This window comes from Camelina sativa, chromosome 1 (genome assembly GCF_000633955.1).
Source record: "Camelina sativa cultivar DH55 chromosome 1, Cs, whole genome shotgun sequence".
NCBI classification, from domain to species: Eukaryota; Viridiplantae; Streptophyta; class Magnoliopsida; order Brassicales; family Brassicaceae; genus Camelina; species Camelina sativa.
In genome coordinates this window covers 3,732,618-3,748,671 of record NC_025685.1, presented here as the reverse complement: position 1 = coordinate 3,748,671, position 16,054 = coordinate 3,732,618, and the positions used below count along the sequence as shown (strand labels likewise).

The following is a 16,054-nucleotide window of genomic DNA, read 5'->3' as shown; positions in this document are numbered from 1 at the left end:
CATTAATTCAAAACCGATTTAAACCCTAACTACTCTCTCTTTCAAAACTGATTTAAGCCGATTTAATCCAAATCTACGCAAAGACTCTTACAGAAAAGACCATAACACTTGATGCTGAAACCTCCGACTCCATCCTTAATATCAAGGCAATGATCCAGGAAAAAGAAGGCATTTCTTTAGATCAGCAATGACTGATTTTTTCCGGTAGACTGCTTGAGGATGGTCCTACTTTGGCTGATTACAATATCCAAAAAAACTCAACTCTCCACTTGGTTTTGAGGTTGAGAGGTGGTATGCAGATCTTTGTTAAGACTCTTACAGACAAGATCATAACTCTTGAGGTGGGAAGCTTCGACACGATCGAGAACGTCAGGGCAAAGATCCAAGATAAAGAAGGGATCCCTCCTGACCAGCAACGACTTATCTTTGCCGGTACACAGCTCGAGGATGGTCGTACCTTGGCTGATTACAACATCCAGAAAGAGTCAACTCTCCACTTGGTTCGAAGAGGTGGTATGCAAAACTTTGTGAAGACTCCTGCGGGAAAGACCACAACCCTCGAGGTCGAAAGCTCAGACACCATCCATAACGTCAATGTCAACATCCAAGACAAAGAAGGGATCCCTCCAGACCAGCAAAGGCTTGTCTTTCACCGGGAAGAGGTCCAAAATGACCGTACTACTGTGGATTCAGGCATCCAGAAAAAGTCAAGAATTTTCCTTCTCCGTCCTGTCAACATCCAAGACAAAGAAGGGATCCCTCCAGACCAGCAGAGGCTGATCTTTCACCGGGAAGAGCTCCAGGAGGACCTTACTCTTGCGGATTACGGCATCCAGGGAAATTCAAAACTTTACCTTCTCAATCGTCTTCACTGTCGTTCGCAGATATTCGTCGAGACCCTTGCAGGTGTAACCATTACCCTAGAAGTTGATACCTCAGACACCATTGGCAATGTCAAGGCGAAGATTCAAGACAAGGAAAATTTACCCTCAGACCAGCAGAGGCTGATATTTCTCGGTAGAGAGCTCAAGGATGATCGTACTGTTGCGGCTACCGCATCCCGAGAAACTCAAAACTTTACCTTGTCCTTCGTCTTCCCCGTCGTATGCAGATATTCGTCAAGATCCTCCCCGATGTAACCAGTACCCGTGACACCCTTCCCTTTAAAATCATTACCGTAGAAGTTGAGAGATCAGATACCATTGACAATATCAAGGCGAAGATTCAAGATGAGGCAAATTTACTCCCGCACCAGCAGAGGCTGGTTTATCTCGGTAGACCGCTCGATGATTGCCGTCGGACTCTTGCGGATTACGGCATCCAGGAAGAGTCAACCCTTTACGTTATCCGTCGTATTCCCCGTGTTATACAGATATTCGTTAAAACCCATGCCTCTAAAACCATTACCCTAGAAGTTGAGAGCTCAGACACTATTGATAGTGTTGCAGCTAAGATCCAAGACAAGGAAGGAATACCTCTGGACCAACGGAGACTTATCTTTGGTGGTAAAGTGCTTAAGGGTGGTCGAACAGTAGCATATTACAACATTGAAAACGAATCAACTCTGAATCAGTTGTATTTTCTGAAAGGTGGTAGTCGTATGCAGATTTTTGTCAAGATTTTTTCGAGAAAGACCATTACTCTTGATGTCGAGAGCTCTGATACGGTCGATAACGTGAAGGCCAAGATTGAGGACAGAGAAGGGATCCCACCGGACCTGCAAAGGCTGATATTTGCCTGCAAACAACTTGAAGATGGTCGCACTTTAGCTGATTACAATATTCAGAAAGAGTCATTACTTCACCTTCTTCTCAGTTTCCCCGGTGGAAGCTCCTAAACAAGAACTAGCGCGCGTCGATGACTTTTGAGATTCTAGTGCTTTGGTCTTTTTTCTTTTCTTGGTATGTTTTACGTTTTGATGAGCTTGTAAATGGGTTTTTACCATTCAACTTCAAAGTCTTTTGAATAATAATAAATTCACTTGCTTTTCTTATATCTCTGTTCCACAAAATCCAAATCTCAATTACCATGAAATTAGTTTTGAGCTTAAAGTCGGCTTGATTGAAAACACACTTTAAAGAATTTTGCAAATGTTCAAAGGGTGGTCAAAGACGAAAACGATCAAACTAAAGTAAGTCTTCAAATAGACTAGAAAACATTATAAAGATAGCAAAAAGGATCTACATTGCGTTTATAACACCGAGGCAGGACTTTTGGAATCATATGCACTAAAAACACCGAACTTATAATATAATACCCCACACATCTTTTGCTCAATAATTTAAAATTTCAGTCGTTTGCAATTGCATGGAAAATTACTACCGACTCCTGTTTTATTTCTATTTTGTCACCTAAAATATATTATCCATTGCATTTGCAATTTTGCATATATGTCGACAAGTTGACAATGACGGTGAGCTCCAAAAGAGTTTTTTTTTTCTCTTTCATTGATTTCTCTTTTGTATATTAAAGCTCCAAAGAAAAAGAAAAAAAGAAATTGACATGGGACTAGATCTTCTTGTCCCCTTTAAGGCAAAGTTCATTGGATCTTCTCTTCTTGTCCCCTCTAGGCAAAGTTTTATATGTATATATATTTCGTTATTATGAACTATATTCTCTTTTTACTGATAGATTAGGTCCAATTTTTTTTTTTTTAACCTGAATTTCATTGTAACACATTCATGTAAAACTTGAATAAGTTTTGTACCTGCATGAATGTGTTGTGTTATAAAATTTAGTCGGTCGTCACTGTAATAAGCATACAAATATTATAGACGAGAGAGATCCAACGAATCCAATAATAAATATTTATACTTTTTGTTTTGTTTGGTTTTGATGGTCACCATGAGGACGCCACCCACGTTCTCTCTGTTCGTCAGCCATCACACTGTCAAATGGCAGCTTGTCTCAATCTTCATCTTTCAGTTCATGAACTTCACTTACAATGGAAATCCATCTCTTTCTCCTCTTTCTCTCTCTCATTCCACTACTTTTCTCCAAACCCGGATCCGGGTTCGGATCCTCCGGTCCAATTGCCGCGTCGTTCGGCGGCTCTGCTTTCTTCTGCACCATTGACGCTAGTGGTCGTCAAGATGTTATCTGCTGGGGAAAAAACTATTCATCTCCATCTTCTTCTTCTTCCTCCTCCTCATCTCTTGCTTCCTCCGCTTCCGCAAGTTACACCATTCCGTCAATGGCGGTTCTTTCAGGCGGAGACGGGTTTCTCTGCGGCATTCTATCCAACACTTCTCAGGCGTTTTGTTTCAGCTCACTTGGTTCTTCTTCTTCAGGTATGGATCTCGTTCCTCTAGCTTACAGGACAACTGCTTACTCCCAGATCGCTGCTGGAAACAGCCATGTCTGTGCAGTTAGAGGAGCTTACTACTCCGATCACGATTCTGGGACTGTCGACTGTTGGGAGATCACAAGAGCTAAGAATAACAACAGCTTAATCGCTAAAGAGAATCCAAACTTCTATGATCACTTTGTTAGTAATCTCGTCTTCAACAATATTGTATCTGGTGATGGGTTTAGCTGTGGTGGAATCAGAGATGGTGGGTTGCTCTGTTTTGGTCCCAGTTCTACTAATCTAGGGTTTAATACATCTTCTGATAGCTTCCAAGTCTTAGCCGCCGGGAAAAACTCACTCTGTGCGATTCTTAACTCATCCCGGGAGGTGAAGTGTTGGGGAGAGGATGAGTCTTTTGTCAACTCTCCAACGGATGATTCTCGATTCGTCGCGTTAACCGCAGGTCCTCGCCATTTCTGTGGAATCCGTGAGGATACTCATGAGGTTGAGTGTTGGGGAAACTCAAATTTTTCATTGATTCCAAAAGGTTCTGGATTCAAAGCAATTGCTTCATCTGATTTCATTGTTTGTGGTATCAGAGAAGAGGATCTTGTTCTTGATTCCTGGATGGTTAACGGGTCATCGACCTTAGCTTACGATCCTCCTTTAGAGCTGTGCAGTCCAGGGATGTGTCGAGCTGGTCCGTGTAACGAAAAGGACTTTGCTTTTAACGCAAGTATCCTCAACGAACCTGACCTAACGAGTTTGTGTGTAAGAAAAGAGTTAATGGTCTGTTCACCTTGCGGTTCTGATTGCTCTCATGGGTTTTTCTTGTCTAGTTCATGTACCGAGAACTCTGATCGGATCTGTACGCCTTGTTCGCTCTGTCAAAACAGTTCTTGTTCGGACATATGTAAGCTTCATAACAGCAATTTTCCAGACAACCATTGGCATCAACTACAGAGACTTGTCTTAATCATCGGATCTTGCGCGTCTGCTCTGTTGATCATCATAATCGGTTGCTGCGTCGTGCCACGGATTGTCTCTAGTCCTAATAAAGATGATGGCGGTGCGAATCAATTCAAGTCTTGTATAGGAAAGCCTGATTTAGACACCGAGCCACTTGAATATATCTCCCCTGCTCCATCGGTAACACCTTTTGCTCAAGTGTTCAGACTCTCTGAGCTTAAAGATGCCACCAACGGGTTTAAAGAATTCAATGAGTTAGGCAGAGGAAGCTACGGGTTTGTCTACAAAGCCGTGTTAGCTGACGGGAGGCAAGTAGCGGTTAAGAGAGCAAACGCATCAACCATAATCCACACAAACACAAGAGAGTTCGAGACGGAATTAGAGATTCTCTGCAACATTAGACATTGCAACATTGTGAATCTCCTCGGTTACTCGACTGAAATGGGAGAGAGGATTCTTGTTTACGAGTACATGCCTCACGGTACGCTTCACGACCATCTACACGGCGGGTTTTCGCCGTTGAGTTGGAGCTTAAGGATGAAAATAGCTACGCAAACCGCAAAAGGTCTTGACTATCTTCACAATGAAGCTGAGACGAGAATCGTTCATGGCGATGTGAAGTCTTCGAATGTACTTTTGGACTCAGATTGGGTAGCGAGAGTTGCGGATTTCGGGCTAGTGACATCGTCGAACGAGAAGAATTTGGACATCAAAAGAGATGTTTATGACTTTGGGGCTGTATTGTTAGAGATTTTAACCGGAAGGAAACGTTATGATAGGGACTGTGATCCGCCGGAAATTGTCCAATGGACGGTTCCGGTGATCAGAGAAGGCAAAGCGGCGGCGATTGTGGATAAGTATATTGCGTTGCCGAGAAACGTTGAGCCGTTGTTGAAACTTGCTGACATGGCGGAGTTGTGTGTACGGGATGATCCTAATCAACGACCAACGATGTCGGAACTTGCAAACTGGTTGGAACAGGTCACACAAGAGATGCATTATTGATCTTCTCTATCTTTTTTTGTTATCTTGTTTTTTTCGGGGAATAACAAAGTCATTACAAATTTACAATGATACGGCGGCGATTTGTGGATAAGTAATACAGTACTACTATTAATTTAAATTGTGATTAAGTTAATTACAATGTTCGTTCTCAGCTAAAAAATTTTCAAATTTGGCATATGAATCTCTAAAAGCAAAGAAGCCATGCAGTAGTAGTCAGATCGTTAATTAGCTGTTTTTAGAAATTAATTAATTTATGAACAGCTTCTTTTTATTTTTATATAGTGTTTGTATTTAACCATTTTTTACCAAACATTTAGCTAGCTAATTAGTTCATGCACACATTCTGTCTACTATATACACTATTTTCAACAAACATTTACCTACTTAGTTCATGCACATTATTTGTCAGACTTCCAAATTTACATGACATTAATTTACTGCTCTACATCAGAATCTTACTAAAAAAAACAAAGATTGAACCTACTGATATACTTTGATAAACTGAATTAGAGCTTTTTTTAGTCATAAAACAGCTTTAGTTACAAAATTGGAAACCATCTCTCTTTTTGGGATCTTTTATTACATTTACACATGTACATTCCTCATTGATATATCATTTCCTCATTACATACAACCCACACAAATATGTTCAGATCTCTAACACATATATTAATTCCCCACTCAAATACAAATCTTGTTAGGGTATAACATCAGCTCAGAGGAAACGACAAAATGAAGTTAATGAATAGTATTTGGCTTCAGATCATGGATTCATGGATAGCACGTGACACGTTACAATGAAGACAAACAATGCAAAGGTCTAACAAAGGACCTCGATTACCTTTGACATGACTATCAGTATATTACATTCGTGTTCCGCGAAGATGTTAATTACGTTCGACGACGTGAGAATAAGTAAACATGCAATTATATCTATATGCATCATCAACAGAGAAGCCTCATAGAAAAAATTTACTTTTTATATATGTATATGTCACGATCATAGGTCTATATAATTTATAAATGAGTTAAACTTGATTTTACATTCACAACTAGTTTAAAAAGACAAGTTTTCCGTATCCAACTTGATGCAATGATGCCTCTCCTCTCCTGTCTGCCGTTTCCCACTAAACATTTTTATAATGATATTTATTATTCTTAATTATGTATGTCCATCTTTTGGAATTTGCTTAATGATAGAGTGTGTGAGTGGTTAGGTATGTGATTCTATATATCTCTTTATTTATTTTCGAATCGCATTAATCATACCTCCGTATGATAAATTTATTTATTTTCACAACTCTTGCTTTTTTTTGTTGTTGTTAAAAACAGTTTGATTTGTTTTAATTGAGATATGGGTATATATATCTGTAAATGATCACACGATCAACTGCAATTTCACGTATATATCAAACATCCCATAGTTACAATTATATCCGATCCGGCAACTGAATATAAAAATATATAGAGATTAGAGATGATCACTTATTACTCTTCCTTTCGAAGAAATGTTTATTTTATTAGTATTCTTTGTTTTCTTATGAGGTGTTTAGCTAAATGTGACTCTATATTCATACTAATTTTAGCTAATGGCTATGGAAATTATAGAAACTCTTTTAGGGCTTAGTATGAATATAGAGTCACATTTATGCCTCTCTTTTTTTGGTTGGTCAACAGGGTTTATGCTTTTGAAGAAAACACTATTTTTTAAGAGATTATAGTATACACCATTTTTTTTTTTTGTGGATTAAACTTAGGGACCATTAAACTTATATACACAATTATTCAAAAAACGACAAAACAAGAGTTGATATGGAATTCCAAAAAGATCAGTTCACCTTTCGGACCATATAATATAAGAATATTATGTTGGCAAAAAGTAGGGTTATTAACTTATTATAGGTTTAAAAAAATTAAAATGTAAATATAGCCTACTTTGTTAAGAATATTAAACTAAAAATAATTAAGCAAAGTATAAATTTAGNGGGGGGGGGGGGGGGGGGGGGAAGTAGACAATGTCCACTACACATTTTAGACTTCGGACAGCGCAAGTGACTTCGAATCTTAAATCATGCAACTATTGATCCACAAGTTCTCAACTCCTAGAATACTAATCTAGAAAGGAAATAAAAAGAGACAAATTTACTAGAACCAATAATTTAAGGAAATTGTTTCTATATATAAATATAATCATTTTCAAAGCATTGAACAAATTAATCCTAGTATATACGTAATGCAACCTAGAAAAAAACATCTTAATAATTAACGGTAACGTCTTCTAATTAAGAAAAGCTATTTTTTTGGTTGTCGTCAGATAACACCTTAACTCTTTTGTTGAAATTATTATTTTTTTTCGTAAAACCTTTAACTCCTATTAACAAACAATTAATAACAAGAAGAAAAAAAAAGTCTCGAGAAAGAAAAAAAAAAAAACTTTGTGTAAACATAAACACCATCGAAGGGGAAGGGGGTGGTGTTTTTAATGTTCGTGAGTGGAGCTTCTTGGCCAACCCCGACCCCATCATCATCATCATTACCCACTTTCATCTCCCTAAATTATTCTCTCTTATCTCTCTTTTTTTTTTTTTTTTNTTTTTTTTTTTTTTTTTTTTATATATTCTTTCTTTCTTAATTCCATATCAAAAAAATCAATCTTTGTTCTGCTTTTGCTTTTTATTAATTCCTTACATTTCACTCAATAGCAACAACAATCTCCCGGATCTACCGATCCATCCGCAAATTTAGAAAATTTCTGAGATTTGATCATTTGGGTCATCTAAAAATCTTGTCTTTTTTTTTTTTTTTGATTTGGGTTTAACGCCAAGACTCAATGGGAAACAACAGCAGCAGCGGAGGACGCCGTCGGCGGCGAAACCATACAGCCGCTGCTCCTCCTCCTCCTCCTCTTCCTCCACCACCACCTCCAGCTACAGAAATCCAAGCGATATTCGCCGCCGCTACACCTTATCCAAACCCTAATTCTAATCCGGTTTACCAGTACCCTGCTCCTTACTACCATCATCCGTCGGGGCCGCCTCTTCCTCCTCCGTACGATCACCACCACCTTCATCATCATACACCGCATCCTTACCACCACCACTCTTCTTGGGCTCCAATGGGGAGATACCCTTATGCTGCTGGTGCTCACATGATGATGGCTCAGCCTACTCCTTACGTTGAACACCAGAAGGCCATCACGATCCGTAACGACGTTAATATTAAGAAGGAGACTCTTAGGCTTGAACCTGATTCTGATCATCCCGGTCGGTTTCTCGTCTCCTTCACGTTTGATGCTACCGTCTCCGGAAGGTAGATTTCACTTTCTTCCCTTTCGTTGATTTCGTGATCGATTTGAAAAAAATTACAAAACAGAGCAGAGAGCAGATAACACGTGAGACTGTCTTCTTCCTCGTGACCATATCTGAAGTTTATTATGGTCTTCTTGTTGCAATTTGACTTCTTTGATTTTGCTTAGTAGATGAATTTTTTTTTAAAATCAAATCTTTACGTGTAATTGACTAAGCTTATGTTATGTTGGACTTGTGGGAAAAAAACAGGATTAGTGTCATTTTCTTTGCTAAAGAGTCGGTAGGTTGCAATCTCACAGCGTCAAAGGAAGATATTTTGCCACCAGTCACCCTAGATTTCGAGAAAGGACTTGGTCAGAAGTTTAAACAATCATCTGGTTCGGGTATAGACTTCTCGGCCTTTGAGGATGATGAGCTGTTCAACAAGGCAGCAGACTCAGGTATCTATCCATTGGCGGTTAAGGCAGAAGCAGCTGCCTCTGGTGAGAATGAAGAAGAGAGGTTGAAATCGAAGAAGAATGCGCAGATTACTCAAGCGGTTTTTGAGAAAGATAAAGGAGAGATCAAGCTTAGAGTTGTGAAGCAGATACTATGGGTTGATGAAATGAGATATGAGTTGCAGGAGATTTATGGGATTGGGAATACGGTTGAAGGCGATGGTGATTCAGCTGATGATGCTAATGATGACCCGGGCAAAGAATGTGTTATTTGTTTGTCTGAACCACGAGACACTACTGTTTTACCATGCCGACATATGGTAAGTGTACATTCATCTTTAATTTGTGAATGCTGATGATTCCTTACTGTTTAGTGGACTTGTCGATGTGAAAAAATGTTTGGTTTTTGTGGTGCAGTGTATGTGTAGCGGATGCGCTAAGGTTTTGAGGTTTCAGACAAATCGATGCCCGATTTGCAGGCAACCTGTTGAAAGGCTTTTGGAGATAAAAGTTCACGGTAACAGCGGAGGCGGGAACAATACCGGACAGGGAGAAACAACTGAACAAGCACGGGAGGGTATGGATTGAACGGAGCAACTGCCATCGATATATTAGTATATGCATGTTTGATCCTTGTGTGTTAACAACAAAATGTGTGATTTTCAATTCATAATATAGAAAATTTCGAAATCATTTGGATCACAGTCGCAATCCTTCAGTATTCTTCATTAGATACTGCAACGAACAGGTTGTTTCTTATTTAGCTAGTTGCTCAGCCAGAAGCTGCAGCGGCAGATGAACAACGGCAGGACATTTGAATCATTATAGTGGCAACAGGACAGATACTAAAACATGGAAAGACACAAGATCGGCATTATGATGACACGATAGACAAAGACTGAGACTACTGAATTCCAAAATGCTGAGTTTTAGTCTGCTTTTTAGACTTTGGAGTATGTTCATGCAGGCTCGTTGGAGCAATGGAGGAAAAGCTCGGCCACATAACATATGATGGCTCCTGGTTCGAGTAAACCCGAGAGGAACTTCCATCTTTACCTTGCTTGTGTGTTCATTTTCAGAACCACAAAGTCTGCGTATTTTGCAGTTTCTTCAAACCAAGCACTTCCAGATACAGTGATGCATTTAGATGTAGCATTGTTGTCACCACTGCAATTTCTTTACCTCACGATGGGTAAGAAATGCTTCTAGCATATTGTTCGGTAGTTCCCCATTAAATTGTTTATAATGCATGTTTGCTCAGAAACTGTTCACTTCATAGTCTCGCGTTTTGGGCTTAAATGGGCCTTTATTGTCCACTCAAACTCTTGTTAATTATCGTCTCTGATTTCAAAAAGGGGGACTTATTTATATAGTCTCGCGTTTTCGGCTCAAATGGGCCTATATTGTCCCTTTTTTTTCTCTTACGCCTCTACTATTGGGCCCTAACGAGGTTTCGTAAACAGGCCCTTACATATTTGATATTTCCGTTAACAATTCAAAATGTTGTTTTTTTGGCAATTCATAGTTGACAACTTGACATAATGTAAAATTAAATAAACCTAAGTTATCATAATCGCATCAATGTATGAAAAGACCGTGTGCTCTAAACTCAGTAGATACTACTTTTAAAGGAAAAAAAAAATTGTGCTACTCCCATAACCAAAAGTGAATATGGAAAACTAAATAAAGAATTTTCATAAATATCATTAGTATATTATTAATTAAAAAAATTATACTAATGATATACGGGTAAATCATGTACTATTAAATAACTAAAAAATAATGCACACTGTAATTTCTAAAAATGACCCACCAAATTAAAGTGTTGACTGTTGGAAGTAGTCTGTGAAAAATGCTCACCGTAGACAAAACAATTACAAACTTGCCAATATGAGCTTCGTTTTTTGTTTTTGACTTCCTAAATATCAAATCTTAAATATAAACTATTTAAATAATGGAAATATATAAACTATTTAAATATGTGGCAATAAGGACAAAGAAATAAATTAGGCGAACCAAATTTAACCTTTTTAAAGCTGAGAGATGGACAGTGTGATATATACCTTAGAAAATGAAATTGAATCTTCTTCTTATGTAAATGATCAAATCACATATCTCACAATTTCAGGAACCCAGAAAGAGGACGACTTGTCTTTTACCTCCAAAAGGGTTCCGGATTGATGTTTTCTTTGCTACAATTTTCTCCTGTAATAATAAAAAAAAAAAAAAAAAATCAAAAGCTTTCTTTAATTCTTGTTTCTTTCGTTAGAGATTCTTCTCTCTGCTTTCTTCTGGGTTTTCGTTTCCAGTTCGATGATGGATGGTAGAGATGATAAAGCTCGCCAAGAAGCAAAACATGATGGGTCTCATGATGATACTCATTCTCCTCTGCAAAGGGTAAATCTTTTCATTTCATTCCAATCTAAAGGTTTAATTTGCTGGTGGCTTTTTATTTGATTGGTTGTTTACCCTCAGAATCTCATCAATCTCCCTTGATTTTAGGGTTTAGGGTTTAGTTGAGCGTTTCTTCTTCTGTTGATCGTTTAAAGTCGAGTCTTTTTTATGGAAAGATCGAACCTTTGTTTTTTATGGAATCTGAAGAAAATGATATTGGATTTTGAAATGATCGTTTCTTGGTCTTTGCAGGATGAAGTTTCTGCTGAGATAGCAGAAGAAGAAGAAGAAGAAGAAGAGCTATCACCAGGCCGAGACCTATGGAGGCGAGGCCTTGTGCTAGATTTACCATCAACAACAACACATGAAGATACAAGAGATGATCTATTGAGACGAAATGCATCGTTGACATCAAGTCCTGTTGCCAAAAGAGTCAACTTCTCTCCAATGTCTAGTCCTAGAATCGGGGAACGTGGTGCATCCCTGAGTCCTTCTTCTTCCTCTCCAAGAAACAAGCCTACTAGCCTGAAGAATCTAATCCCCAAGTTAAGCTTCAAGAGTCGGAACAGCAATAACAATAACGTCGATATCGAGAAAGCTGCAGATTTTTCATTTGTGTCCTCCCCTTCTTCAGGACATGGCAGAGACAGGTACACGTGGACCCTCACTAATATTTTAACTCCAAGATTGAAGAAAACTGAGTCCTTGCCTGTAACCCCTATAGCTCACTCAAATCCTGAGTCCATGCACGGTAGATATGTTGTTGATCCAGTTACTTCCACGGTGAGTAAGTTGATGGATCAATTCATTTAAGTTCCCATGTGGATTCCATTGTGATTTTTGCTGTTATCTCATTGGCAAGGGACATTTACTTGTCTCGTACTACACCTTGGTCTCACTAGAGTATATTTAAGGGATACATTTTGCTTGTAATAGACGTTTATCTAACCAGGCTATCTTCTGCTTTACTTCATTTTTGGTTTGACTTAAAACTGTTCTCTCAACAGAAAAAAGGGCCTCCACTGCCTATTCACCGTTCACGCTCTGTCCCTGCATTCAATAAAGATGGAAGTCTCAGGCAATTAGGTGTTTTCCGGGTGATTCTAACTCCGAACATGACGCCAACCAGAAATACTATTAATCTTAATGGTTAGAAATTGTTTTTTTCTCATTTGATGTTTAAATCTTACAGACATGAAAGTTTGATATCTTGGTTCTATCCGTGTAACAAACCCAGTGCCTTATATTAGTGAAATATTTCAGACGCAAATGTCGATGGCGCTGAAGATGTTCCTGAAGAAGAAGCTGTGTGTCGAATCTGCCTGGTCGAATTGGGTGAAGATTCAGAAGCCTTCAAGATGGAATGTATGTGTAGAGGCGAACTAGCTCTTGCCCACAAAGAATGTACAATCAAATGGTTCACCATTAAAGGAAACAGAACATGTGATGTGTGCAAGCAAGAGGTTCAGAATCTCCCTGTCACCCTTCTTCGCATGCAGCAGAATTCTCAGGGTAATCGTGGAGCTGCAGATACCGAGGCTTCACACTACAGGCAAGTCAAATTCAAAACCATACCTCTTGAAAAAAATTCAGATGTTATGTATATTATTGACCACTTCTCGTCCTCTCAGTGTATGGCAGGATGTTCCAATTCTTGTCATTGTAAGCATGCTTGCATACTTCTGTTTCCTAGAGCAGCTTCTGGTAAGATTTAGTGAATTCTGATTCTTATACTTCTTAGTATAAAGATTTTCTAACACCGTCTTGTCCTAATATCATGTACAGCTTACAAAAATGAAATCCGGTGCAATTGCAATATCTTTACCATTCTCCTGCGTTCTTGGTCTTCTCGCCTCGATGACTTCGACAACAATGGGTAAGAAATGCTTCTCCATCAGAAGTTTTACTTCTGAACAGTTCTTTTCAGTACTCAAGCTATCAGTTTAATTGATTATGTTGGTGATCAATGTGCAGTGAAGAAGAGATATGTCTGGATTTACGCCACAACTCAGTTTGGTCTTGTTGTTTTGTTCTCCCACATTTTCTTTACGTTGGTGAGTCTTTATCTGTCAGAACAGAACAAGATACTCTCTTTGGTGTTCTAACGCTCAATCTATGTCGGTGATACTTGTGCAGGTTCGCATGCAGCCGGTTGTGGCCATTCTCTTAGCCACATTGGTTGGGTTTGGACTCACCATGAGCGCAACTACAGGTCTAGTAGAGTTTTGGAAATGGAGGAGAAGCCATAGGACAGCTGAAATTCCAAGCAGTAGTCAGGTAGATCAACCACCAGTTCAGACAAGAGATGAGAGCATGTCTGGATCAAGAAACTGAAGGCAGAGGTCCTGTATACTAATTATGTGTTCACCAGTAGAGAAGTATGGTATCGAAATCAAACCATTTCGGATCAAGTTTTCGGGGACATCTGAATGGGAGATAGATCTATTTAGAGAGATGTGAGAACAGATTGGTCAATGTGAATTAAGTAGTGATGGTTGACGAGATTAAGGCTCTGTTTTGGGGTTTTCTTTTGTGTTGAGTGTATATCATCTTCTGTTGTGTTATGAAAGAAAAAAAAGGAGAAAGAAAGTTTTGTATCTTTATGTATATTACAATATTTTTTTTATATATAAAAGGTGAAAGAGAAAGAGAGCAGTCATCTTCTCTGCTCACTCGGGTTCATCTTCTGTGGTTATAGTTCTGAGACCTACGACGAGATATCTTCAGTGTCAAGATTGTTTGTTTCCTAAACCAGAGTTCATAAAGGCCCATAAAGCACAACAATATTTGACCATAAAACGACTAAAACATTGCCGCCGGAACACAAATATCCGCCAATCCCTAAATTATTCCCTAAATTTGTGTTTTTTGTTCTCCAAGTAAAAGAAGAAATCTGGAGAGGGTTGAGTTCTTCCTCGTTGAAAGATGAAGACTAGGATGAGGAAGAAGCAGCTGTCATCGACGGCGCAATCTTCGAACCCAAGTCAGTGGCTTCCCGATGATTTGGTATTGATCATCGTAGCACGCGTCTCAGTATTGTACTATCCGACTCTCTCCTGGCTTCACCAGAGCTACAAGGTTAGGTCATTCTTGGGCCACACCGAAAGTTGTCTCTATGTTTGCTTTAAAATGAAACCTTATAAGACCCCTACGTGGTTCACCCTCTGCCGGAAACCTGATCGAACCCTAACCAGTAGTAAGGAGAGGAGATCAGATGGTCATGTTTCAGCTACAGTCCCAATGAACCATTCCCCTGATGTACGATTTTCGAGTCTCGTGGCCGTTGGTTCTGATATTTATAACATTGGCGTACCCCAAGCCAGGCTCAAAGCGTCCTCCTCCTCCTCCTCCTCTTGCGTCTCCGTTCTAGATTGCCGGACTCACACTTGGCGCGAGGCTCCAAGCTTGCCTGTGGAGCTATTCACAGTTGCTGCTGGCGTCCTTGATGGAAAGATATATGTAGTAGGAAAATCCCCAGATGGCAGGAAACGGAAGAACTCGTTTCAGGTGTTGGACATAAAGACACAAGTTTGGGATTCTACGGTCATCCCTTTGATAAAGAGCAGTCATTTCGACAATACCGCATGTATTGACGGAAAGTTCAACGTGGTGACTTACGAAAAAGTGGTTGCTTACGATCCCAAGGAGGGTAGATGGGACCCTGGACTCGTACCGATATCTAAACATATGCAATTCAGATTCTTATTGCGAGATAGATAATGTTTTGTACTGTGCTGCTGACGGAGGGCTTAGATGGTATGACTCTCGGGTAAGACAGTGGAGAGATTTGAAGGGTTTGGTAGGACTATCCAGGTTCAGTCCTGATGATCAGGTTAGATTGGCAGATTATGGTGGAAAGATGGCGGTTATGTGGGGCGTTGAGGTTCCTTGTAGTTCAGGCTATCCCACGATCATTTGTTGTGCGGTGATTGCGCTTGAAAGGCTCAATAGTTGTGAAATTTTTGGGAAAGTTGAGTGGGTTGATCGTGTGTTTACAGTCTTTGGCCCATTTACTTTCGTAAAAGTTATTGGTGCTACTGTCTGATGAATGAATGAGTCACAAGGCTTGAACATATGTTTTTCTGGTAATAGCATTGCTTATTTGGAATGCTTGCCTTTCTTTTGCTGTTGTGTGGTGTTTATTCTATGGTGTTTTAGGATAAGTACGGGCTTTGATCCGGATTTTTTTTGGTTCCGTAGTTTATTAAGCTCACTTTCAATTGTTGTACCTTGTTTAAAGAGAGCATTGGAATGAATAGGAATCATATTTGAGGTTTGAAGCAAATAGAGTTTTCTTACTCTTGGATAAATGAAGCAGAAGATAGGCAACGATCAGACTTGCTTGGGATTTCTTTTGTGTATACTAGGTACTTCCCCACGCAACGCGTGGGTTGTGGTGTAGTTGGCACTTTCTTGTTTTTTGGTCTATTTCTTTTTTTCTTTTGTATTATTTCGTTTTAATGGGCTTCGCAGTCACTTGTATTAATACACTATATGTTTATATCATTTCGTTTAGATGTGTACAATTGTTGTGTTTATTTTTTATGAATTATGAGGATGTTGTTTCTTGCTTTTGAAGATCCAATCTTATCATTGACTGATATTGTTCCCAATATATTTATTGTATTTTAGATTTCTGATTAACTGCTTAT

The 16,054-nt window shown here is 39.1% G+C and overlaps 4 protein-coding genes and 1 pseudogene across 5 annotated transcripts; all 5 read left to right on the top strand.

The window, feature by feature from the left end:
* On the top strand, positions 42-1,995 carry LOC104756036 (annotated as a pseudogene).
* LOC104755944 (serine/threonine-protein kinase-like protein CCR1) lies at positions 2,626-5,387 on the top strand. The gene has a single exon (XM_010478465.2). The coding sequence runs from the start codon at positions 2,945-2,947 to the stop codon at positions 5,261-5,263; it is 2,319 nt and encodes a 772-aa protein (XP_010476767.1). The 5' UTR covers positions 2,626-2,944; the 3' UTR covers positions 5,264-5,387.
* Positions 7,699-9,712, top strand: LOC104755849 (probable E3 ubiquitin-protein ligase LOG2). Its single transcript, XM_010478355.2, has 3 exons — positions 7,699-8,572; positions 8,821-9,328; positions 9,426-9,712. The coding sequence occupies exons 1-3, from the start codon at positions 8,094-8,096 to the stop codon at positions 9,594-9,596; spliced, it is 1,158 nt and encodes a 385-aa protein (XP_010476657.1). The 5' UTR covers positions 7,699-8,093; the 3' UTR covers positions 9,597-9,712.
* Positions 11,079-14,057, top strand: LOC104755692. 2 transcript variants are annotated; one of them, XM_010478170.2, is made up of 8 exons: positions 11,079-11,405; positions 11,655-12,185; positions 12,407-12,551; positions 12,666-12,954; positions 13,034-13,106; positions 13,188-13,278; positions 13,377-13,456; positions 13,539-14,057. In XM_010478170.2, exons 1-8 carry the CDS (start codon positions 11,322-11,324, stop codon positions 13,734-13,736), a joined length of 1,491 nt encoding a protein of 496 aa, XP_010476472.1. In that variant the 5' UTR covers positions 11,079-11,321; the 3' UTR covers positions 13,737-14,057. The 2 variants fall into 2 exon arrangements, with proteins under 2 accessions (XP_010476472.1, XP_010476546.1); XM_010478244.2 differs by having other exon boundaries at positions 11,080-11,405; positions 12,410-12,551; positions 13,539-13,819.
* Positions 14,328-15,447, top strand: LOC104704033 (F-box/kelch-repeat protein At5g51250-like). Its single transcript, XM_010420150.1, has 2 exons — positions 14,328-15,051; positions 15,119-15,447. Exons 1-2 carry the CDS (start codon positions 14,328-14,330, stop codon positions 15,445-15,447), a joined length of 1,053 nt encoding a protein of 350 aa, XP_010418452.1.

Coding starts and splice junctions, on each gene's coding strand:
- LOC104755944 (XM_010478465.2), top strand. CDS start 2,945: ATGGAAATCCATCTCTTTCTCCTCTTTCTCTCTCTCATTCCACTACTT.
- LOC104755849 (XM_010478355.2), top strand. CDS start 8,094: ATGGGAAACAACAGCAGCAGCGGAGGACGCCGTCGGCGGCGAAACCAT. Junction 8,573..8,820: donor GATGCTACCGTCTCCGGAAG/GTAGATTTCACT, acceptor GGAAAAAAACAG/GATTAGTGTCATTTTCTTTG. Junction 9,329..9,425: donor TTTTACCATGCCGACATATG/GTAAGTGTACAT, acceptor TTTGTGGTGCAG/TGTATGTGTAGCGGATGCGC.
- LOC104755692 (XM_010478170.2), top strand. CDS start 11,322: ATGATGGATGGTAGAGATGATAAAGCTCGCCAAGAAGCAAAACATGAT. Junction 11,406..11,654: donor CTCATTCTCCTCTGCAAAGG/GTAAATCTTTTC, acceptor TGGTCTTTGCAG/GATGAAGTTTCTGCTGAGAT. Junction 12,552..12,665: donor AAATACTATTAATCTTAATG/GTTAGAAATTGT, acceptor GAAATATTTCAG/ACGCAAATGTCGATGGCGCT.
- LOC104704033 (XM_010420150.1), top strand. CDS start 14,328: ATGAAGACTAGGATGAGGAAGAAGCAGCTGTCATCGACGGCGCAATCT. Junction 15,052..15,118: donor TGCTTACGATCCCAAGGAGG/GTAGATGGGACC, acceptor ATTGCGAGATAG/ATAATGTTTTGTACTGTGCT.